The following is a 25,078-nucleotide window of genomic DNA, read 5'->3' as shown; positions in this document are numbered from 1 at the left end:
TTTTTCTGCCTATCTGCGCCAGTAAGTAAGATGAGGTCCCCCTGCTGATATGGAGCTGAGAAGCAGTGAATAAAATATGTCTATTCTCCATAACCACATGTGGTAGAAGAATTGTACCCACATTTATTGGGTGGGTGAAGGTTCTTGACCTTAAGCCACCTTCGTTTCTACAGTTCACCGACATTTCAAAGTTTCCAAAGTCTAATTCCCAATGACTATCTTGAGTACTGAATATCAATAATTCTCTTGATGCACGTGTCCTTGATCCTTTCAATGTGAGTGAAACTGGAATTTCAAAAAGCAACGCAAGAAAAGGGAGAATTTTGTTTTTGAGTAATTGCTCAGACATTGAAGTTTATCTAGTGGCAAGCAGTCTCGGAAAGGCATAAGTGGCTCGTGCGTGGGTGACTGTTGCAGATTGGAGATCAGTTCTTGTTCTCGAGTAACAGAGAGAAACATAATAGTGTATAACTTACCTGAAGCATTTTGCAGGTCTGGGTAAACTAAGGCTGAGCACAACATCAATAATTGAGTTTCCCTGCAGTGAAATGGCTGGATCTCCTCTAAAGTTCTCTCCTAAGAGTTTTGACGTATTTCTAATACAATCACTGTATTTTCTTTAACCAAATATCAATGTATCACTTTATGTTCATTGCTTGGAGTATTGGCTTAGTTCGTGGGTTGCTGTAAAGTTCAATACTTTATTGAACATAGTTTAATCGACTTATTAAGCAGGCTTGTTTTCAATTAGTTATTAAGTTAAAGAGCACAATCAGAGGTTTACATTATATATTTTTACAAGTGTTGTTTCCAGGTTTGCTGATTTCTGACAGTATAAGAAAACTGCACTTTCCATTCCTGAAATGCTTACAAGTATTCAAAGAGAATAAATAAGAGATCCCGAATGTTTCTCGCATCCCTCCAGACAGTACAATTGCTGTATTATTCATGGCTCTTTTAGTAAACCCTCGATAAGCTGTTGTCAAGCAGCACCATGTCTTCCCTGTTCCCTGCCCTAATATTACTGTCAGGGCCACTTCTTAGTTTCAGCATTTCTGTTTTCTTTCAGTGCCCTGTGGTGGAATTTTAACAAAGCGCAGAGGGAGCATTCTGTCTCCAAGTTATCCTGAACCATATGATAACAATTTGAACTGCGTCTGGAAAATCATGGTGCCCGAAGGTGCTGGTATACAAGTAAGGCTCCAATTTCTGCATTGTTTATACCATTTAGCTGCATCCAATTCCAATTATTTTGAACAGATGCCTCTGTTTCTATCTTAGTTTCTGATGCACTTGTGCTCATGTGGCACAGTGCAGTGTCGCTGGTATTTAATCCGACTGTAAGAGTTCATAGTCACAATATAAGAGGTGAAAGAATTAAAAGCTTCCTGTTGTTGGCATTTGTAAGCCTGAGTGCTGCACTGCAAAATTTACATTTGAACATCATCTGTCACTTAGTCTAGCACTAAGACTGCTTCCAGTGTGAAACTTGCATAGCCTGGCATTATTTTTCTCTCTCTTGCATTCCTGGACAGTGTTTCATAAGAAATTCTGCACAGAAATTTATAAAATTGTTCCTTCGTCCCATTGATATGAGTTTTTGATGCTCAAACAGGCAATCTAACTGCAGACATTTATTATATTTGTGCAAAACATGGACTTTGTCTTATCTCAATTCATAAAATCAGAGCTATTTCCATATTGATTTGCCACCTAACATCTTTATCCCTCTGTTGCTGCACTCCAATGATGCTCACTGTATTCCGCCCTACCTGGCATTACTTTTCTGTCTTTAACAAAATAAGTCCCCTTGAACGTAATGGCGGCAACCCAAGACTGACTCGATGTGCACAACACCAAGTTTCCAGCAGAAATGCTTCTACAATCTGAACCCTACAGTCTGTCTTTCGTTAACTCCAGGTGGCGATGTGATAAGGAATTAGTAGAAATTCCATTTTGGAAGATTGTCATCAGATTCCATTCCAATGGTTCAGAGAAAGCTTGGAAAGCGGAGGCTTCATCCAGTCCTATGTAATTATTTCTGTATCAGCAGTCAGGTGATAAAGGGATTTGATGGTCATTCCGCATTTATTCTCTGTTGTCTCATGAGATAACACAGAAAGAGGCATTATCTTAGCAGCACAGCAAGGCCATTTAGGTGTGAAATCAAGAAGCACTTTATCACAAGGGCAGTGGAAATCTGGAACTCCCTCTCCCCTGCAAAATGAACTATGGATACTGAATCAATTAAAATGTGCAAGAGTGAGGTGAATAGATTTTTGTTGGATACAGCCATGGGCAGCACAGTAATTAGCACTGCTGCCTCACAGCGCCAGAGACCCGAGTCCAAATCAAGCTTCAGATCACTGTCTGTGTGAAGATGGCATGTTCTTCCTGTGTCTGCATGGGTTTCCTCTGGGTGCTCCGGTTTCCTCCCACAGTCCAAAGATGTGCAGGTTCGATGATTGACCATGCTAAAATTGCCCCTGGTGTCAGGATTGGCGGGGTGGATATGTGGAGTTCGGCGGGGTGGGGCCGAGATGGGATTGTGGTCGGTGCAGATTTGATGGGCCAAATGGCCTCCTTCTACACTCGGGATTCTATTATTCGATGTTATGAAATGAAAAGCGGATAAAAACCAAGGTGGAGGTACAGATCATCCAATGGAATGTGCGTGAAGGCTAATGGCCAATTGGACATCATAATTTACCAAAATTTGACATTTGCAAGAATCTTCGGCTGCATTAACAACCCACCACTTCTTGCAGGAAATATTTTTCAGACATTTATCAACTAAATTAATTACACATGAAGAGAGGAAGGATAGAGGGCTAAAAGTGGTTGGTCTCGATAGGACAACATGATCAGTCCAGGCTTGAAGGGCCAAAGAGCTGTTCTTCTGCTGTACTGTTCTTTGTTTGTTGTTTATTAACATTTGTAATAAATTAATAACACAGCAAAATGCAAATATGCCTATAGTTATCTGTATTTGGAATGATCTCAGTCATAGTTTACTTTAAGAAATACTTGGAATGGCTTGCATTTTTCTAAATTCGTGCCTTCATATCCTCCAGGTTCAAGTGATCAGCTTTGCGACAGAGCACAACTGGGACTCACTGGATTTCTTTGATGGAGTTGATACTAATGCCCCAAGACTTGGGAGCTTTTCAGGTAAGGGAGTCAGATAAGACAAATCTGTGTCAAATAATTACACTCCAAAAATGGAGCGTCATGCTCACTTTATCATATTTCCTCTCATTTGATTTGTTAATTGTTGCCTGAATAACTGAAAAGCGGGCAACCGTGAAAGCACAGCAATCTCACCAGTGAGATCAAAGATTATCAGAAACTGCAAGAGCGTACGTTTATGTATTTTATGCTGATCGCTTCAACCGTAGCTGAGGTAACCAACTCTGTCAGGTCTTTCCCCTCATAAAAGAGACTCTTCATTTTTTTTGAAAGTATATTCTTCATTTTAATGGAATTGTTAATCTCTTTTAAAAATAAGCAAGACTTGCAGTTTTTGCTCCTGCATTGTGGATTCTAACCGTACGTGCACTGCTTCATATATTTTGGAACTGAATTCAATAAAGAGTGAGTGCGAAACATAATAGGCAAAAGTATCTGATTTTTGCTCCAAGTGCTGGTGTGAAAAGCAGTGTGTAACTCTCCCGGCTGCACAGCCAGGTTTTCTCATCGGATGCTACAGCACTTGGAATAAAAGCAAATGCTGCAGGCGTTCGCCAGCTCGACAAAGATCGATGTGTCCTTTCGATAAAGCACCCTGATCTGCAACAACCAAAAAAACAAAACTCTTGAGGTGCCAGTGTGTCATGGGGCAGTGCCAATGTACTGCCAAGGCCTATCCCTCTCCTCCCAATGGCCGTACTTAGGATGTTACAAAGAATGGGCAGTTGAGCCTGTTTTCCTTGGCCTGGTTGCTATTTTTGAAAAGCGGTTGCAAAGTTTTGAAGCTTATTTATTAGTCACAAGTAAGGCTTACATTAGCACTGCAATGAAGTTACTGTGAAATTCCCCCAGTTGCCACAGCCCGGCACCTGTTTGGGTCAATGCACCCTGACCAGCACGTGTCTCAGAATGTTGGAGGAAACCCACGCAGACACAGGGGGAATGTGCAAACTCCACACAGATAGTGACCCAAGTCGGGAATCGAACCCGGGTCCCTAGCGCTGTGAAGCAGCAGTGCTAACCACTGTGCTACCGTGCCACCCTCACTGACGTGACGTTGTGCCGGCAAGGCGGGGTAATGCTTGTTGTGGGGGAAACCTCCATCAGGGAAACCCTTTAATTAGATGCTAATTTATGGAAATTATGTCCCCCGAGCTTTCTGGGCAGGAACCTCGTTACTCTGCCAGCGAGGATGGAGAAAATCAGAAAGGCCCTTTCCGAGGTCTCGACTGATTTTCTGTAGGCGTTGTCGTTTTTGCCTGTGCCCCCATGTGTGCTGCCTCTTTACTCCCTTCCAGGCTGCCGACACTTTAAATTTTAATCGTAATTGTGTGGGAACTGGTAAAACACGAGTACCAAAATGGCACACGTTTCCAGTTCCTCTGCTGTGGGCATCGTGGTTAAAATCCTGTCCTGCTGAGCGGGGACTGCTCAAGGGTATAACAACAAGGTTGAGATTTTTGTTTTTTTTTTGTTGTTGATACTGATATTTTCCTGACTCCACAACCCTGTCTGGGTCCCAGAGGAACCCACCTGGCCGATCATGTGTCAGGGAGATGGACATGCATCTGGAGCTGAAGGTGGACCAATCCAGATGCGACACCTTTTTGAGGCTTGTCATCATTGATGAAAACATTGGCAGCTTCAAACAATAACGCAAGATGAATTAGTTGACGTGTCAATAACATATTAGTTGGGTAGACCGTCTAAACAAGACCGTCATGAAGGGCAGTGCAGATTCACTCAAAAATACAAGATGGCTAAAGATTAATTTATACGCACAGATTGCAAAAGCTTTGTATTTCCGTTAAGTTTAGAAGCTGAGGATTGAGTCCATTAAAATGAAGTTAATTTCTTAATATCACAAGTAGGCTGACATTAACACTGCAATGAAATTACTGTGAAAATCCCCTAGTCGCCACACTCCTAGCATGGCCATTACACCAAACCAGTCTTTTGGACTGGATGAGGAAACTGGAGCTCCTGGAGGAGACCGAGGCAGGCACGGGAGAACGTGCAGACTCACCTCAGGCAGTGACCCAAGCCGAGAATTGAACCTGGGTCCCTGGTGTTGTGAGGCAGCGGTGCAAAGCACTATGCCACCTTGCCACTCATTAAAAAATTAATGGACATTAACAAGCCGTGTTTCAATGGAGCGCCTCATGTTTTCATCTGATGCGAAGGTAACAGCCATATCGAACAGTGGCTATGAAACAGCAATACGAATTCGGAACCTTTTCAGTTTTGCTTCCCTGTTGAGGGGCATTCATTCACTGTCTATTCATCCTGGGCAAGAACATTCAAACTCAGAGCAGGAGATAGACTGAATGTGAAACTTCTTAATCTACACAGCTCATATACTTACTAGCCAATTCAGTGGTGAAGGTGGCTCTGGGGCTGGTGAAATTGGCCTTGCACTGCCATAGAATGGCCGTGAGTGAATCAGAGGCTCTTTTAACAGTTGGCCGATTTTGGAGGAGAAAATGGAATGGACAGTAAAAGAACCTCTATTGCCTATTTTTTGTGATATCCTGAAGCTAATTTCACGAGCATTTTATCATAATGACACAAAGCTTACACAGCTTCCAAGTTTCTTTTTGCCAGAATAACAGGATGAATGCCAAATTGAATCAAGTTTGAGTGGCATAAACCTATCTACATAGAGGTATGATGCACTGTACCCCATAGCTTGACTGCAAATTGGGAGTTTTGCTTCAAGAAAGTGCGTCGTGTTGGGAAATTGTTAGGATAACCTTGTCGGCAGCAAACTGAACTCACCTGGGTTGCACTGAGTTTGCCTGGTTCGATGAAAATCAGTGGCTTGTCAGATAGAGGAAATATAATCTGACAAGGGAGTGAGTCTTCATTTGAAGTGGATGAACCGTGGTGACAGTGAAAGGAGCATTTACCAGGTCAGTGCACTTGCATTCTGTGATGATTGGGCACAGTAAATATTGGAAGATTGGGCAGGCTCAAGGATGTGCCTATGAAGGAGCTGGTCCAATTTTCCAATATTTACAGCATCAAGGTGACCCAGTGCGGCTGTACGTCAACCCAAGAAATTCTTCCATCTGCCATCTAGGCTATCAAAGTTCTTGCCTGAGGATGAGAGGGAGGGAAGAACAGAAAAAAAGAAGTGAACAAAATGATAAGGCAGACCAAAGTTGAAAGCATAGAACTCAAATGCTAACTGTTTTCATTTCCGCTTTGTCCTCTCCTCAGGCACTACAATTCCAGCATTCCTGAACAGCACATCTAATAATCTGTACCTCAACTTTCAATCAGACATCAGTATTTCAGCTGCTGGCTTTCACCTCGAGTATACAGGTACGCAGTTACAGCTCTTATCTCAATTGGACCTCTGCAGTTAAAATTAAGACTGGTGTCGGTGGCACCACTGGGCCTTGACTTCTGAATCTGAAGTGGGGCCCCCAACTGCCTCGGACGGGTTACCCTACCAAGCAAGTTTTGTTGTAAGCAAAGATACATCAGGTCGGTCTGCATCAGGCAGATAGCATAACTGCTCTTCAAACCACATTGCCAACCTATTTGTGCTGGGAAGCCTGGGTGAGAAACAGCCAAAGTCTTCTCATGGCATGATTGATTACATCATTGCACATCCCCCTGTGCTCCGATTCATGATAAAATCTGTCCAAGACCAGTAAACATCCAGATGTTCTTAGTCTCCCGGGTGGAGAAATCTCATTCTGTTCTTTATTCTCATGATCTAAAAGCTTAAAATCAAGCAAAGCAAAGCGATCTCACTCATCAAAGAAACATGGTTAAGATTTGCATCAGAGAATATGTGTGATCAATATTCAAGGTTTTTTTTCCGAAGAAAACATGTCATTTTATGTACGAGTGCCTAATATGAAGTATGATTTTGCAGCTATTGGATTGGATTCCTGCACAGAACCACTTACCCCCAGCAATGGAATCAAAAGTGGAGATAGATACTTGGTTGGAGACGTGGTGTCATTTCAGTGTGATCGCGGATACTCTTTACAGGTAAGCAATTGAAGTCATGTAGAAAAGAAAATTTTCCTTTTTAAAAGCTTTGAAGAGCAGACAATTTCTTGTTGACACCAATCATTTGTCTAAGGAAATGTAAATGTACATATTCAAGTCATGTTTTAGAGTCTATATGTGATTCCTTGAATTCAAATTCCTTGAATTTTGCCCCTGTGGCAATTAAGATAGGTTGAATAATTTCTAAGGCAGAAAAGTATGTGACTTGGAGGGGAATTTGGAGGTGAGGATGTTCCCAGGCATGTGCTGCCTTTATCCTTCCAGATGGCGGGTTTTGTGTGGCTGGAACAGCGTGTTACTGAAACGGGATTGGCAGGTTATTGCAGTGCATTTTTACACCATACACATCGCAACCACAATGTGGTTGGGATGGAGGGAGTGAAGAGTTAGAGTTGTGGATGGGGTGCCAATCAAGCAAACTGTTTTGTTCTGGATGATGTTGAGCTTCCGAACTAGAAATGGAGAGTTGTTCCTTGTAAATGGTGGAAAACTTTCAAGGATTTGAGAGATGAGTATTGAGATGACTGATCCACTAATGTTCCTGGTCAGAGGTGACCTCCAGGATGTTGATGGTGAAAATTCAACACTGGCTGTCAGGAACATCAAGGAGAGATAATTAGATTTATTCCTGTTGGAGATGTTCATTGGCCAGAACTTGTGTGGTCTGAATGTTCCTTTGTCTTTACTCAACCCAAGCCTGAATGTTGTCTGGGTTGTGATGCATGTCAGCACTGCTTCGTTATCTGAGGAATTGCAACTGTGCAATAATCAACCACCCCATCTCTCACCTTTGATGTCCTGATGTCGGGAAGGCCATTGATGAAGCAGCTAAAGATGATCAGGCCTAGGACACCAGCCTGAGGAACTCCTGCAATTATATTTTGGGACTGAGATGATTAACTACCAATAATGACAGCTACCTCCCCTTATGCTGGTGTGACTCCAACCAGTGAAGAAATTTCCCCTTGTTCTTGTTGCCTTCAATTTTGACCGGGCACTTTGGCACAGACTCAATCAAAATTTGCCTTGATGTCAAAGGCAGGGACTCTCACCTCACATCCGTAATTCAGCCCATTCAGCTGTGTTTGGACAAAGGCTGTAAGGAGAGTGAGAATCAAGTAGCTTTTGCAGAACCAAACTGCTCAAGACATCTTCCATTGTCCACTGATGACTGAAAGTAGGCTGATGGACCGTACTTTGCCAGGTTGGATTTGTCCTTTTTCTTCACCGATGTTTAATGGCAATAACATTATCAAATCCCCTACTATAAACCCTTGACCTGGAACACAGATAGAGTTTGGTTGATTGTTTGTCATTTCAATTATTTTAAAAATTCTCCTGAAGTATCATGCAATCAACTTCTGCATTAAACACTCTTGTTAGCTTTCTCACCACTATCTCAACCCTTCAGTAAAGAACACTTAAGCCATTCTACTCACTGTTATGTCTGATATCCTGACAATAAAAACCGATAAGTCAATAAGAAACCAGACTTCAGACAAATGTATTCAATGCCAATAATTCTTTGATAGATAAAACACTAACACCCCGGAAATCCTACCTCACCCAAATGTCAACTCGCAATGCCTTTCTTCAAATATTTTTATTATTTCTGCCAATTTATTTAGCATTCTTTCATGGGATGTATCCTTCACTGGCAAAATCAGCATTTGTTGTCTATCCCAAGACAATATTAATCTTGAATATCATGATGGCCTTGATGGAGGAAATTTTTTTTACATTCATTCATGGGACATGGGTGTCGCTGGTTGGCCAGCATTTATTGTCCATCCCTAGTTGCCCTTGAGAAGATGGTGGTGACCTGCCCTCTTGTATCGCTACAATCCACGTGCTGTGGGTTGACCCACAATTCCATGAAGGAGGGAATTCAGGGATTTTGACCAGCAACTGCGAAGGTACGATGATATGTTTCCAAGCCAGGACGGTGAATGGTTTGGAAGGGAACTTGCAGATGGTGGTGTTCCCATGATTCTGCCCTTGTCCTTCTAGATGGAAATGGCTATGTGTTTGGAAGGAGCTGTCTAAGGATCTTTGATTTCCACTTAAGGGGAAATCACAGAAGCCACCAATGTAAGACAGGCATCAAGAAATCTGATCGGGGATTCAAAAGAAATTTCTTTCCCCAGAGAATAATCAGATGTGGAACTTGCTACCCCATCAAGTGGCTCAAGTGGATTGTATTTAGGCAGAATTAGACAATTAAATGAGGGAGAACAGAATACATACAATCGTAGATTTAGATGAGGAATGGAACATATGTTCCATTCAACTGAAACATAAATGTTAGCATGAATTAGTTGGGCCAGATGTCCTGTTTCTGTGCCTCATATCCTATGTCTTACGGTTTGGGTCAGAAACTCCAAAGAGTTTTATGGAGTTTGCCTGGATCTTAAGTTTTGCACTTTGAATTTAGCTTGGATAAGCATGATGTGTTTCACCTGCGATACAATTCAAATGACCCACTAGGGAACTTTTATCAAACAAAATTTATTTAAGAATACAGTCAGCATGTATTGTAAGAATGTTAGCAATAACTGTTATCAATTATAAACAAAGCAAGCAAAATAATGTATAACCCTGAACAAATATATTGAAGATATTCCAATCAAACCAATCCCACAAACAAAACCCTTCCACAGGTTTAACACAGCAAAGATGGATGCTCATGTGATACTGGAACTGAGTCCTTTGGATGAATGGTGCAGTTCTCTTAATACACTCGGAACAATTTGAAGTCAGAACAGTTTCCCAGAACACGAGGGAAAGAGATTCTGGTCAAGCACCAACAACAGATTATCTGCTGCAGGAAGGAGCCTTGCTTTCAGTTAGCCAGCAGAACGTCCAAGACCCAGTTGGAGAGAGAGACTGCTTTCAGTCTGATGTCCATTCCCTTCTAACCGAAACACGCCACCAGCCAAAAAAGAATTTTTGTTTTTCCTAAGGAAGGAGAAGAAAACCTGCCCAGAACCCGTGAACTACTACTTAACAATGCAAGGTCATAAATGTAGAGTAAAAATAAACAAAACCCCATTTGAACCACTGAAGGAGCAATAAAAGGACTCCTACACACAGCCCGGCAATAATGAGAGCTGAGAGCTACAGAGAACGTGGTTTTTAAAAAATGTTAATGGTACTCTAATGTCAGATATGTGACCCTAATCCATTGAAAAGCTGGGGTTGAGTCACCTCCTTAAACAGCTCCAATCTAAAGGGTGAATGTCGCAGCAATTTTAATACAGCTGAGGAGCTTTACAAAGGACAGTTAAGGATCATTGCTGTACTCCTGTATAGGCCCAGTCAGTTAAGGGTGGCAGATTTTTTTTCCTTGAAGACTGAGTTTGCTAATGCAGAACTGCTGATGGGAGAACTCCACAGACATGCAGTGTCAGCACCTGTGCCGTCATAATAGTGACATCCGAGCCACTTGCCTGATTCAACAGTGGTGCAGGTTGCATAGAGACTGAAAAAAAAACACACAAAACTCTTTTTGCTCCTTCTTGCTCCCTCCCACATCCCCGGCTTTCTTCCCTGCTCCTTCCCATTTCCTTGGCTGCTCCCTATCCACCTGTCCCTGCTCTTGTTGATTTGTACAATTACAGATCCTCTGACATTGTCCAACCCTGAGTTTTCCACTCTGGTGCTTTGGATGGATACAGCATGTACATAATGATGTATTTTCCAAAAGTGTATCCTCCTCGACTGGTTTCAGGTGCTGAGAAGAATGGAGAGACGGGGCAAAGGACCAGCTGACCAGCTAGAAAGTAGTAATCGCTGACTTCAGTATGACATTGTCAAACTGATTGAGTGTGTAATTGCTTGAAGTTAATGAAAAGTTACATGTGAAACGAAGGCACTTTAGTAGTAATGCTCCGAACTTCACCACCCACCAGTTTTGTGATTCTGCTGAGCTGGTGATCTCGAGGGCAAGCTGCTGCCAAGGACCTGAGCGTTGAGTGGTCTTCCTTGGTCTTGCTTCTGTCTGAAAAGTTGAGAGCCATTTTGCCCGCTAGAGATCGAGTTCATGATCAGCCGTTGAGCAAGGATGTGCGCACGGTGGGAGCTGTTTGTGGTAGTGCATACGCTGGGGGTGAGAAGAAACAGCTTGAAAGTAGGAGGTGCGCAAAGGAAGTGGCTGGAGTGTGAAGTGAGAAGAAAGGAGTTTCTTGTTCCACGACAGCTACCACATTAGATGATTGCTGTTCCCGTCTGTTATGTAGCAAGCAACAATTGTTGGCCTTTCTTAAATGATGTTGGGTGATTGCATTTACTCACTCTGGCCTGGCTAAAACTTGCTGCCCATTAAATTCCCCCTTCACACTTTCCAGAGATTGTTGTTGCGCAGATAAATTGTCCTTCCCACCAAAGCAACGAGTTCAGAACTCAAAGCATCTCCAGATAAAAATTGTATTTATTCCTGACATTGAAATAGAATGTCTGCTTTGCTGGAAGGCATCTAACACCATGTTCATGTTTACAGTTTAACATTTGTATCAGCAAATGTGAAGCAGTGTAATGTGTATCATTTTATCTGTCACTTTTTACAAGGAATCACATTCAGAAGAAAGTTAAATTCCATGACAATGTCAAGCGATAAGCCTCACAGTAATGCTGTCCTGTAATATAATGAATAATCTGTGACTGCATTTATTCTTCTTTAGATATCTCTGTGTAGTTTCTGTCTAAAACCACACTTGTATCTTGCAGATTATTGCCACTTAATTCATTTCCTTTTATAACTGATGATTTTTTTTTAAATGAAATCTGTTGCTTTCTTCAGGGGCATTCTTACATAACTTGTATGCCAGGGCCAGTACGAAGGTGGAATTATCCTATTCCCATGTGTATCGGTATGTATGTTTTCAGTTTGTGAATCGGATTAATTTTACATGTCTTTTTCTGACCTGCCCGGCCACCACCCACACGATTTAACCCAAAGTACACCAGTTGCATTTGATGTCAGTGGAAGGTAAAATTAGATCGACACTTTGAGGTCCCCAGAACCCAGTGAGTCACCTATCCGTCCTCATCAAACACTGCAGTGACTTCTATTGCAGGATATTTGGTGCCTGTCAGTGCTGCTCATCAAAGCATTGCAAAGTTTTCACTGCACGCAAATGAGTTATTCAGTTCAACAGGAGCTTGGCAGTGTTCCTGCTCCGAATGAACCTCCTCCCACTCCCCATCATTCTGACTGTCTAACTCCATTGAATTCAGCCACTGTAATAAGTGCTAGTGTCGGACGAGGCTGTTACTGATTGGTGGAAAAAAAAGCCACATTTATGAGCAAAGAAGCAGTTTTCCATCTGCGTATTGCATCGTAATGCTGTGCATTATTGTACAATGATATATCATTGGAGTGCAGAGACAATTGTGCCATAACTTCTAGGCTCCAGGACATCATATTGGGGTGGGTAACTCAAAGATTAGCTTGGGAATCCCCTTTGGAAGTTCACAGGTAAGATTTGCACAGGAATTGTCCGACGCTGGAAACCCTCTGAAAATGCAATTTAAATTGCAATGTTTGGTTCTCACTGGATACAGCAATATTTACCGAGAAGAAGTTAGAAGGAATAAACCATCTTTGAACTTTTGGATAACTATTGTACAGTCCCAGACCTGCCCTCCACAGGATACATTGCACACCTCAACATCCAGGGGATTCCTCCATCCCCCATTAGCTTTCCCTTCCAAAGGATTCTGCCATGGTCTCAACTTTTCCTCAATCCCCACCGAGTGATTGCCCCTACTCCCACCACCACCTGGCCAGAGCACCTTTACCATTCCTCCCCCAGTGGGACTTAAACACCCCCAAGGGATTACAGGCTCTGCAATCCATAGCATTCCCTGAGCCCCACGAGGACACTTTCCACTCTCACCCACACCAAGTCTGACTCCGACTACTTTCCCCCTCAGCCAAGGTGTGCCCCGACAACCCACTGCCAGGCCTGCCTCCTCCCCCCATCATAACCAGACTCCCCGCAAGACCCAACCTTACCCTGTTGCCGGAGAGGACTGGCCAGAATTCCCTTTCATTGTCCCCAAGATGGCACATTGGTGCTGTAAAAAAAAGAAAGGAGGATGCAACTTCCTTAGTTGAGACTCAGCTGCCTCGACACGAGGCCTGGGAACCAATTGTATTCACCTTTCACACATGGATTGAGTCGGAAAGGTTGAGGATTGAGGATGAGAAAGGTGTGTTTAGATTTCAGGCTAAGTAACGTTGTGGTAATTCATAGAGCGTAATTACCGCTCCAGGAAGTTACAGCCAATAATATTATTGTTGAGATAAAATCTGCATCACTCTGTTTGATCCTGAGTCTTCTTGCAAGCTCTTTATCCTGAACTTCTCTATGAAAGATTGTTCATGATGAATTAGCTGTTTGATACTTGGGAAGTATTCTTCTAAGAGAAGGCTCATTGTTATAAGTGCCTTGTGATTGGTTATTCTTTTCATTCCAGGAAAAAAAACTTCATTTTCTGGAATCATATTTCAAAATGGTGCATTCCAACAGTCTAATAACAGGGAAAAAGTTGTTGCATAAGAACATAAGAAATAGGAGCAGGAGTAGGCCATCTAGCCCTTCGAGCCTGCCCCGCCATTCAATAAGGTCATGGCTGATCTGAAGTGGATCAGTTCCACTTTGCCGCTTTCTCCCCATAACCCTTAATTCCCTTGTCTATCAGAAACCTATCGACCCGTGACTTAGATATATTCAGCGAGGTAGCCTCCACCACTTCAACGGGCAGAGAATTCCAGAGATTCACCACCCTTTGAGTGAAGAAGTTCCTCCTCAACTCTGATCTAAACTGCCCCCCACCCCCTTATCTTGAGGCTGTGCCCTTGTTGCCCCTTGCTTTTGAATAGATGAAAATATATTCCTCAATCATGCATTATTACTGAGTGAGACTGAGATCTCAAGCTTGTGCTGGGCATATCTTACAATGCTGACGGTGATCCAAGCATTATTGCTTCTTGCTATAGCAGGATTCACAAGAGGAAAATGGATAGTGTTATGGGGAAGAGTTGCATTAGCAGTTAAAAGATAAAGAAGGAAGGTTGCTTTTCAAAAAAAAACTCAAATCATTGAAGCTAAAATCCAGAAGATAGAAATTCCAGTGTTGTACTCCAATTGGTAGAACTTCCAGATCTCATTCCAGATCTGTCAGCCAAGCTTCATATCACATTAGGGGTGAACACCCATACTCAGCACCATTGGAGTCCATCCCATGATGGGAGCAGTTAATGTGTCACTTTGTCTGGTACAACAGCTGCCTATTGTCAAGCAAATTAAAAGAAAAGTGATGGGACATGGGCATTGCTGACAAATGTTGCCTGTCCCTAATTGCCCTTGAACTGAGTGACTTATTAGACAATTTCAGTGGGCATTTATAAGATAATCACATTACTGCAGACTTGGAATCACATGTAGGTCAGACGAGGTAAGTATGGTGGATTTCCTGCACTAAAGAGCATTAGTGAACCAAATGGGTTTTTGCAACAACAAATTTGTAATCTTTTGCTTCAAGGTGACTCTTACTGCGACTAGTTTTCAATTAGATATTTTATTGGACAATTTTAAATTCCACCAACTGCTGTGATGGGATTTGAACCCAGGTCCCCAGAAGATTAGCCTGGGCCTGTGGATTACTAGCCCAGTGAGGTCTCCCCTAACTGGAACTGAGGATGCCATACTTTCCCAGATGCAAGATTTCCTCCTTTCAGTGGTGGCCCCATACATTAATGGGATCAGTTGTGTCTGGTTTACCACATTGTGCCCTCATGTTGCTGCCACACCGCACTGCATTTCTGGAGGAACCTTCTTCCTCACTCCAATTTGGCTTTAAACTGATGTGGGACATTTAGTGAGGAAGATTCCATGATAATTTTCTTCACAGTGTACCTTCTTAGCCAACAGCATAGGTTAAGTCATTTTGTAATTGTTTTAAATCTGTAATTTTATTATTGCTGTTTTGGTTTTATTGGTTTGCCGACCTCATTTTGTCCCTCCGGGTTTTTTTTCTCATGTACCAATTTGTTCTTTTACAGCCCAGTGTGGTGGTTCTCTGACTGACTTCAGTGGAGTCATTCTTAGCCCTGGCTTTCCTGGAAACTACCCCAGTAGCTTGGACTGCACTTGGACAATAACGTTACCAATTGGCTTTGGTATGTCAAGAGAAATGGAGCAGTTTGTGTGTCACTTTTTCTAGTACAACAGCTGCTTATTGTCTGGAATGAGCTGATATCCATCAGTAATAATCGGTTTTCCTATTTTATGGTGTTCAGTAATTATATCTATGGATCGTCTATCTTCGATACTTGAATGTCCTTCATTCCTGACACGTATCTTTAAAAAACAAATTCATTTTATTTCCTTTTTATCTCATTTGTAATCTTCAGGCGTGCATTTGCAGTTTGTCAATTTTTCCACGGAAACAATCCACGATTACATCGAAGTGCGGAGTGGGTCTGCAACAACTGGGACAGTAATTGGGAGATTTAGTGGTCCTCAGGTGCCAGCACCTCTGTTCAGCACAACTCACGAAACCACCCTGTACTTCCACAGTGACTATTCGCAAAACAAACAAGGCTTCCGCAGCCTGTATCAAGGTAAGTGTTAAAAAATGGAAGCGATCAGAACGTTTGCTAAATGATATTGGCAGACCTTTGAATCCCTGCCACATCATTCCCAAGGAGACATGCACGTGTTACTGTATAATTTGGGTGACAACACTTTGAACATATATAGTTGATGCTGTTTTCTGAGTGTGTTATATCTGGGAAGTGACAGCCTCGAGTAGGTAATTACTAATAGGGCAAATGTTCTCCTGCTTTGTGTCAGGAGGATGCTTATCTCATGCACAGGCTCAGGAGGAAAAGGGGGCAGAAACCGGTGATGCCTTCATCTGCCATTTCAGGGATGTCCAAAGTTGAGATGAGATGGAAGGAAGAGTGGAGGAGAGGGTGGGAGTGAGGTTGGAGAGCTTTAATTTGGCAAAGAAACATGTAAGATTATGGTAATGGTGTGGGAATTATGCTTCCATTGAATGAAATTAAAGTTAAAAATATTTATTCTTTTACCAATGCAACCCTGCCATGGCTAAAATTTAATTTCTTGGATCAGTATGTGCATTTGTTGGCAACTATTGAGATCAGCTCAAAACAGTAAGTAAATCACCATGGGATTGAATTTTATACTTCATTGCTTGGAAAGTAAAGCGGTTGGCCTTCCCAACGGCCTTCCCAACAACCTTCCCACCCGCCCACGACCTGCCTCCCATTTTATGGTGACCAAGGAGTCAACAGAGGCCGGCCAGCTATCTTTGGGTCTGGGCTCCATGGACTGGATTTTATAGGACGCTGTATTCTCCCATTCCCCGACTGAAAAGTCAGTAGTCACCCAGTCCATCAGAATCCCAGCTGCTGGGTAATATCCAGTACTTGAGTCGATGGACTCGACACCAACTTTTCCGTCAGACTGGTAGCTAATGTGTCTCGAGGTGAAATCCAGCCCACGGAGATTCAGAAATATTACTGTAACCACAGTGGGCAAAATGAAAAGTAGGTGACTTTCCTTTCCCAGCCACATGCAGTTCATTTTTGAAGATTATTTACTTTTATTTTTCAACAACTCTATAGTGTGAAAACAACTGCTGTTATTATAGCTCAATGTTTTTTCAATTTTAGAATTATTTTAGATTATGACAGAATAATTGACAACTGTCTGAAATAGTTTTTGTTGATCATCTTCTTTGGGCTTCTCGCATTCTATTTGGGGCTATTACAATGCTGTTCATCATCCTTCTCCACATGAGTCATCCAATACTCTTCCAATCTCGCTGTGTTCAAATGCCTCACCACCACGTCTTTCCAACAAGGACAAATAGCAGATGCATTGAACGTGTATTTTGCTTGCATCTTCATTAGGGAAGACAAAGAAAACTTCTTAAAGATACTTGGAAATCAAAAGGTGAATGAGGGGGAGAAACTTTAAACGATCATGATCACTCGGGAAATGTTGCTGGAAAAGCTCTTGGACCTTGGCTCACAAGTCCCCAGGACCAGATGGCTCGCACCCGAGGATTTTAAAAGAAGTGACTGCGGAGAAAGCAGATACACTGGTTATAATCTTCCAAAATTCCTTAGAATCTGAGAGGGCCCAGAAATTCCCCTGGTCTTCAGCCTTTTTCTTCTCCTTCTTCCTGCCAGTCTCTCACCACTAGTTATGTGATCCCTCTCTCCCTAACAGATGACCATCTTTTCTCAGCTCCTTTCTTCAATGTCTTCACAATTACCACTGACCCCCTCATGTGCTCCTTCCTGATTTTCTTTTTTCCTTTCATGTTCCTCATCACATTCATATCAGCATCCACACGTCATTGCTATCCAGTCACTAATGTTGTCCATGTTTCTACACCGTGTGACAAGGCCTCACAACTAGCTTTGTAGGTTTGTCCTTTCAGTTTCAGCGATACTTTTCTCCCTAAAACAAAAAAGATAAACATGCATGATAAGTGGCATTTTCGGGCTCCTCCCTGACCATTCATTTTCTGAGGGCAGAGGTGGTTCGCTGCTGGCTGCCAGCGGGACCTTGTGATCACACAAATCTCTACGGCATTTTGTATAGCTTCCCTGCGCTGCTGCTGGGGGATCACATCGGGTCGTCTTCTGCCGGACTGGAAGGCCCTGCTTGTGGGAAGGGCTGGGAAATCCCACCCAATGTGCTTGGCTTGGTGCAAATATGGTTAAAATTAAATAGAGAAACATTATCGAGAATCGGTGTGAGGGAGATGAACTCCAAGCAAAATACAAGTCATACCCCAATTGAAGCATAAACATTATCCCTCATTGAACAAATCCCTCTATTTAGTTTATGAACTCTTTCAGTAGAATTGCTTTGTTTGTAGCGTCTCTTTTATTTTCCCTTTTGTATTTCATATTGAAGAAACACAGAAAACAAAAAAAAAAGTGAAGCATTTTTCATGCCTGTTGTATAGATGTCTATTGATGCTAACAGCCCTGGATTGACAAGTTGCCGTTGAGTTAATTGGATTGAAATAATAGTTCATACTATCGTCCTAGTCAACTGGAGTTGAAAAGTATACAAATCAATTCAAAGGAACTGAAAGCAGTGGGAATCAAAACCCAATGTTTATTTATACAAATCTCCTCCAATCTCACAGTTAAAACCGAAAAAATTACAGTGATTCTTTGAGGGGAGCCATGAAAATGCTCTCTTGATGCACGTTCCCTCTTTAAAACCATTGCAAAAGGTGTGGTGAATGAATTGGTCCCTCAGCTAAGAGCTAATTTGTAAGAATTTGTTCCATGAAAGTACTGTCACACAAAGCAATAACCAACAGCGTGCTTTGCTATCTAAGGGTGTAGATATGTTGCTGTGATAGTGAATGTTTAAATCCTCTGTGACAGAAAGCAGTTGCCATGCAATGGTCCGCCTGAAGATAAATGCACAACTTCATCTTCGAGCAAACAAAGAGAAGAGTACACACAAGTTAATTTTCACACTAGCATGACAGAATACATTCCTTCCCCCCTCATCTTAAACAAAGGAGAACATTAGTTGCTTCATTTAAATTTGAATGCTATGTTGCACTACAGCAGTTCTAACTGAACATGAACCTAAAAACTCCAGCCAGAATAAATGTGATGTTCTGATCGACCCAAAAAAGGACAATTATGTTCAAGCTGATAAGAGATATTAAGAACAAAAATGATTTTGTTCGTATCCAGAAACGGCCTGGCACCGGAGAGTTTTCTGTTTTGTTCTGCAGTCCGTGTCTTAACCAGCAAAACCATCATTTCTGCTCTGTCTGAGGCCAGAACTTCCCATTCACTTGACAAAGGGCAAACCCCAAAAGCTTGTGAGTTTACTATCAAATAAATTGGTTGGACTTAAACCTGGTGTTGTCAGACTTGTTACAATCTTGCAGTAGCCCTTTTCTTTCTAACTTTCTACACGCCCCATACAGCCATTTCATTCTGCATTCAGCAGCAGAGAAAATAATGGTCCCCTAAGTTACTTTGAGCTGCACTTTCAAGCTTCCTATTTTCACACTGACAACTTTCAATTTCTCAGCTGTTTTTTCATCCATTCCCCACAATGCATTTCAATAACACTTGTGATAAAGTTATTTTACTTCTAAGATATTGAAAAATTCGACAACTAGAAGCTAACTACAAGTGGGAATTGGGATAAATGACCAAATGCAATATCTATATATGCACATCCTTGAATGTGAAAAGTATTCAAAAATAAATGCAACAGTACCCTATTCCTCCATGGTGCACTGCTAAGCACAATAGACAAGTTCAAGTAAAGCAATGCAAGAAATAGCTGTGACGAAGGGTCATCCTGATTCGAAACATTGACTGTATTCTCTCTCCAGAGATGCTGTCAGACCTGCTGAGATTTTCCAGCATTTTCTGTTTTTGTTTCAGATTCCAGCATTCACAGTATTTTCACTTTATGTTCAAATATTTTACCTTATCTGACAACAAGATGGTAATATTGAAGGACAAGTAAAGTCGAATATATTGCAGCAATGCAGTTTACTGCAGTTGGAAATGCTTGGACCATAAACAAAGTGTTATATTTACCCCGAAATTGGAACATGTATATAGCTACTGAAGTGACTGAGTGCAAAACATGGACCCCATCATTGAAGTGCAGGCCACAGAAGACCAGAGAAATAGAGACACAGACAAATTGGGAACACTGAAAATTATGCATGTACAAATTAATTAGTTTTGGCCTTAATATTGTCCGATTATAAAATTATATTTTAAAATGTAAAAAGCCAATCAAAAGTGATGGTTTAATAAAGTAAGGAGATAGAGCCTCTGTTGCCAAATCAGGGTAACAGCTTGTTCTATCATTTAAAAAAATCATAATAGTGCCAGTGCAGTTTTTATTTAAAACAGAATAAATCCCAAATAAATAAATACCATTCATTTTTGTAATAAACTTCATCCCAGATAAAAGGATATTTTCCAAATTTCTACACTAATTCATTTTCAGATGTCTTTGTTGCTCGCTATTTCTGATTATGCATTATTATTTTCTTAATGGAACAATTAATCATACAAATTAAAACAAGGTCTTTAAAACACGGTGACGTGCTATTTCAAATATCACTTATAAAAGTTCTTGGGATACTTGTTTGGAAGTTTTACAGATGTTTGTACTTTCTGATGTTACTCATTCATAAAACTTGGTCTAAAATACAGCAGTCTCATAAGAGAAATCAAACCCTGCTCACTTGGCACCTTAAACAATCACAGAATCCATACTGTCATTTACACAATGACCTTTAACTGTTCTTCACACCACTTGATGCGCTTGATTATATATATGAAGAATGATTGTGTTGAGATAATTGTTGACAGTGCCTATAACAGTTGGATCCAGGGTGAATGAAACCTGTCTTGACCGAAATTGATAGTGATTAGTCTAAACTTCATTACGTCACAGTGAACTTGAGGTTTTCTGGAAGTTCAACTATTCATACATAAGACTTCGCTACAGTTAAAGCTTGAAAACTAAGACTCTAAGCATCAAATACTGGGGAATAACACCAATGTTTGAAGATCTTGATAATCATTCGGTAACAATTACTCATTTTTTAACATTAGTATATCATAGACATTGAAAATAGGAGCAGGAGAAGGGTCTTCAGCATTTTAAGTCTGCGCTGCCATTTACTATAATCATGACAAATCATTCAACTCAATCGCCTGATCCGCCTTTCCCTTCATATCCTTTAATCCCCTTCGCTCCAAGAGCTCGATCTAACTCTTTCTTGAAAACATACAATGCTTCGACATCAACTGTTTTCTGTGACAGCGAATCACGCAGGATTACCACTCTCTGAATGAAGAAATTTCTCCTTATCACGGTCCTAAAAGGTTTACCCCTTATCCTTAGACGATGACCTGAACACAGTCACCATGGGAAACACCCTTCTTGCATCTACCTTGTCGAGTCCTGTTAGAATTTCATAGGTTTCGATGAGAACCCCCATCATTCTTCTGAACTCCAGTGAATATAATCCTGACCGACTCGATCTCTCCTCACGTATTAGTCCCTCCGTCCCAGGAAACAGTTCGGTAAACGTTTGCTGCACTCTCTTTGTAGCAAGAATATCCTTCCTCAGATAAGGAGAACAAAACTGTGCACAATATTCTCGGTGTGACCCTGCATAATTACAGCAAAACATCCCGGCTGCTGTACTTGAATCCTCCTGCTTTGAAGACAAATATACCATTTGCCTTCTTTACCACCTGCTGGACCTGAATGCTTGCTTTCAGCGACTCGTGTATGAGGACACTCAGATCTCTTTGAACGTTCCCCTCTCTCAATATATAATCATTCAGACAATCTGCCTTCCTGTTTCTTTTGCGACCAAATTGGATAACCTCACATTTATCCACATTATCTTGCATCTGCCATACATTTGCTCACTGACTCACCTTGTCCAAATCACAATGAAGCATCTCTATATCCTCCTCACAGCTCACCCTCCCACTCAGCTTTATGTTATCAGCGAATTTGGAGATATTACAGTTCGTTCTCTTATCTAAATGATTAATATACATTGTGAATAGATTGTATCCTCGCACTGATCCCTGCAGTACCTGCACTGTCTGTCACTTGGAAAAATACCTGTTAATTGCTACTCTTCTTTTCCTGTCTGCCAACCAATTTCCCACCCATCTCAATACATAGATAGGACCAACTCTTCAAAGCCTATCTCCTACTCTTCCACACTCTCCCAGCAGCAAAACAACACACGTCGTGCCGCAAGACAGGCACTAAGTAGCCAAATTTCACAACCTGAGTATTTCTGGAGCTGGTTGCAGCAATGGATGAGATGTCAGACTGTCACTTGTGATCCAAGGAGAAAGTGAAGTTAAGAATTTCAGCAGCTGAAGAAAGATTTTGTTTGGAGCCATCAAAGATGGCAAAAATGCATTGCATGAGGCAGGATTGTCATCACCTGCCATCCTAACGTACAGCAAAGTCAGCTCTTGTATTTACTGAAAAATTGAAAGAAACAAGATGTTCATTGCATCATGCAGAAGCAAGATCAAGGGATTCAAATTCTGTGGGATGTTCCTCAGCAGGTTGAGTTTAGAAGCTTGAACATTCGAATTTACATTGTATTATCGGCACTTGCAACTTCGACTTACTACATTTCTGTTTGTGTAAAATGTACAACTTTTTTCAAGAAAGTGTTTCTATTTGAAATAAAATTTATCGAAGCTTTATGTTTGATTGAGGAAAAAAGAGACTTTTTTATTCTAAAGTTTGTGTGGGCTTGTCGGAAAACTGTTTCCGCAGGATTTTGCTTTCAATGCTCAATTTACATCCAGAACTGCTCCTGTGCTGCCAGTATGAAGCTACATTCAATGAAAGTGCATGTCATGATCAGTCTTGGGTGCCAAGGTCAGCGCAGCTGATGCGTGGCCCATTCAATCTCCATGTGATTAATTTTAATGATTGGACAATGAGGGACACTGACCTCCATTCTTGACTCTTCAATTTGCACTCGCATTGAGTGGGAATATGCAGTAGGTTCACATCATTATAAAATTTGGCCCTCCTGGTTTGTGTTTGAAATGAGGATGTGGTTCCTGAGTGTATCATTAACCTGCAGAGTTCATAATGCAGAGATTAAAAGAATGCCTGAGAATGTAGGGAATTGAAAATAAAAACTGACAATGTTTGGAATATTCTGTGGTCAGTTAACATCTGCCTTATCCTTACAGTGCCCATTTTGCACTGATACAAACTGATTGCAAATGCATTAGAATTGCATTGTCACAGCAGTGATAATATTACTCAAGTGTCGTTAATAACCTGACTTCCAGGTGCCCCAAACCATTACTTGAGCTTTGAATCAGATGTAGTAAAACTTCATTGCACAACCAAATTGAAGAAATCCGTCAGATGGCCAAAGGAATGTTGAAATTGATTTTCACTCGGAGAACCTACTCTCCTGTCAGCCTCACATTGAGATTTAGCACACCAATGAGAGGAGCATCTTTGTCGTATCTGAATGAAAATGGCCATCACACACCCAGAGTAGTGTCATAGTTAGCAGTATTTACTGGAATTGTTTTGTGGATGAATGTGTGAACTTGTTGACTTTCATATCGCCATTTATCATCTGTAGATTATTGACTTTTGTTCTGCAGTAAATTACTTTTATTAACTTGGTAAAGTGAGGTGCCACACTTTACAGCAAGTTCTCCAATAGGGAAACCCGTGGCCAATTTTTTCCAAGTTTCTGGATTGCATTTTTTAATCCTGCTTCATTCTGAGAAATCTTTTCAGTTGCTCCCTCCTGCCCTATCTCCTCTTGTTGCAGTTCATAGTGTGATGATACTATGCCTTTACTAAACATATTTTTGCCATTAGATTTAGATTTCTGATAGGCAAGGGTTAAGGGTTATGGGGAGAAAGTGGGAAAGTGGAACTGATCCACTTCGGATTAGCCATGATCTTATTGAATGGTGGGGCAGGCTTGAAGGGCTAGATGGTCTACTCCTGCTCTTATTTCTTATGTTCTTATGTCATGTCTCTGTGCAGAATTTTTTTTAACAGTCTGTTCTACCTGGTGCTGTTGGGTCTGTAGACAGTATTCTGTGGTATAACTGTAGCAGCATTCTTTTTCCTAATTGTTAATCTGATGTTTTAATCTGAACGAATGCTGTTCAGTTATTTTGGTGTTCCCTCGGGTTTTGCTGAGTAGGACTTGATTAAGTTGATTGTCAGAAAATCAGTCGACTGGGTGGAGCTGGACTCAAAGAGAAATTAAGCTCAGTCTGCTGTTTAGGATCTTCAGAGAGAGGTAATTTTCTCTGTGTATCTTTCTCTCCCTGGGGTTGGAGGTTGGAATCTGTCAGGAAATAAATATCTTTCTTTGAGATTCTGATGGAGTCAGAGTCAGAGGACAGGTGTTTGTCTGGACTTCTGTCCAGAGGTATGAAAGACTGGAAATCTGGCATTCACATGAGCACATCTACTTTTGTACTGATTTAGAAACAGGATTTATGTCTAAGGGGATTCTACTTACATTGGAGCTGTAGCGATAGCTTGTTGTTAAGAATGATATCTTGTCATGTTTAAGTATTTTTAATTGGTAAAAGTTGTGCTAATTCTTCTAGACATATTTCTACTGTGTTCTCAAATAAAGTTTGTTTTGATGAGGGCTTCCGAGCGGGTTAAGTGAATCCTGCCTGGTGCGGAATACCTTATGCTTGCCCGAATTCAAAATGATAAAAGTTGGCGTCAAGGCTAACTTTGTAACATAACTTGGAGTTTCTGCTCTTGTCCCTAGCAATGGAAAAGGTTCAGTGAAACTTTCCTAAAACATGTAACCAATGGTTGTAGCATTCCTCTTCTGCTTGTTGAGTAATCAGTCAGCTGTCGCACGCCAAGTGCTCTGCAGCTCAAACTATCCGCATTTGTTCTAGTAATAAAGAACCATTTTTATTTCAGAGTCCTTAAATCTCATTTGCTTCTGCTGAATTACAGTAAAAACACAATAACATTATCATCTAACTTGAACACTTCCTCAAACCTTTGTTTGAACACAAAATAAAACAAACATAAACTTGTTTTTAACAACACTTATTTAAAAAAGAACACACATTTTGATTTTGAAACTTGATTAATAGTATCATTCTTGAAAATTGTTCAATTTTGTCATAATGGAATAGAATGGGTTATATTATTTTTATTCTTATCACTTCAGGGACCATTAACTTGTTAAAATAAATTTGAGCTCCTCATTTTTAACTGAAAGAAATATGCTG

General features: G+C 41.2%; 1 protein-coding gene across 1 annotated transcript in view; it reads left to right on the top strand.

Moving 5' to 3' along the window:
- csmd3b (CUB and Sushi multiple domains 3b) overlaps nt 1-25,078 on the top strand; it is a 1,478,622-nt gene that overhangs the window by 1,273,402 nt on the left and 180,142 nt on the right. Inside the window, exons 33-39 of the mRNA XM_080194817.1 lie at nt 1,070-1,194; nt 3,075-3,171; nt 6,412-6,516; nt 7,079-7,197; nt 12,017-12,086; nt 15,287-15,403; nt 15,638-15,847. Of these exons, the coding sequence (XP_080050943.1) occupies nt 1,070-1,194; nt 3,075-3,171; nt 6,412-6,516; nt 7,079-7,197; nt 12,017-12,086; nt 15,287-15,403; nt 15,638-15,847 (843 nt within the window). The remainder of the gene's footprint in view (nt 1-1,069; nt 1,195-3,074; nt 3,172-6,411; nt 6,517-7,078; nt 7,198-12,016; nt 12,087-15,286; nt 15,404-15,637; nt 15,848-25,078) is intronic.

The sequence above is a fragment of the Carcharhinus amblyrhynchos genome, chromosome 8 (genome assembly GCF_965287045.1).
Source record: "Carcharhinus amblyrhynchos chromosome 8, sCarAmb.v2.hapA, whole genome shotgun sequence".
Taxonomy (NCBI): domain Eukaryota; kingdom Metazoa; phylum Chordata; class Chondrichthyes; order Carcharhiniformes; family Carcharhinidae; genus Carcharhinus; species Carcharhinus amblyrhynchos.
This window is presented reverse-complemented; position numbering and strand designations above follow the sequence as displayed.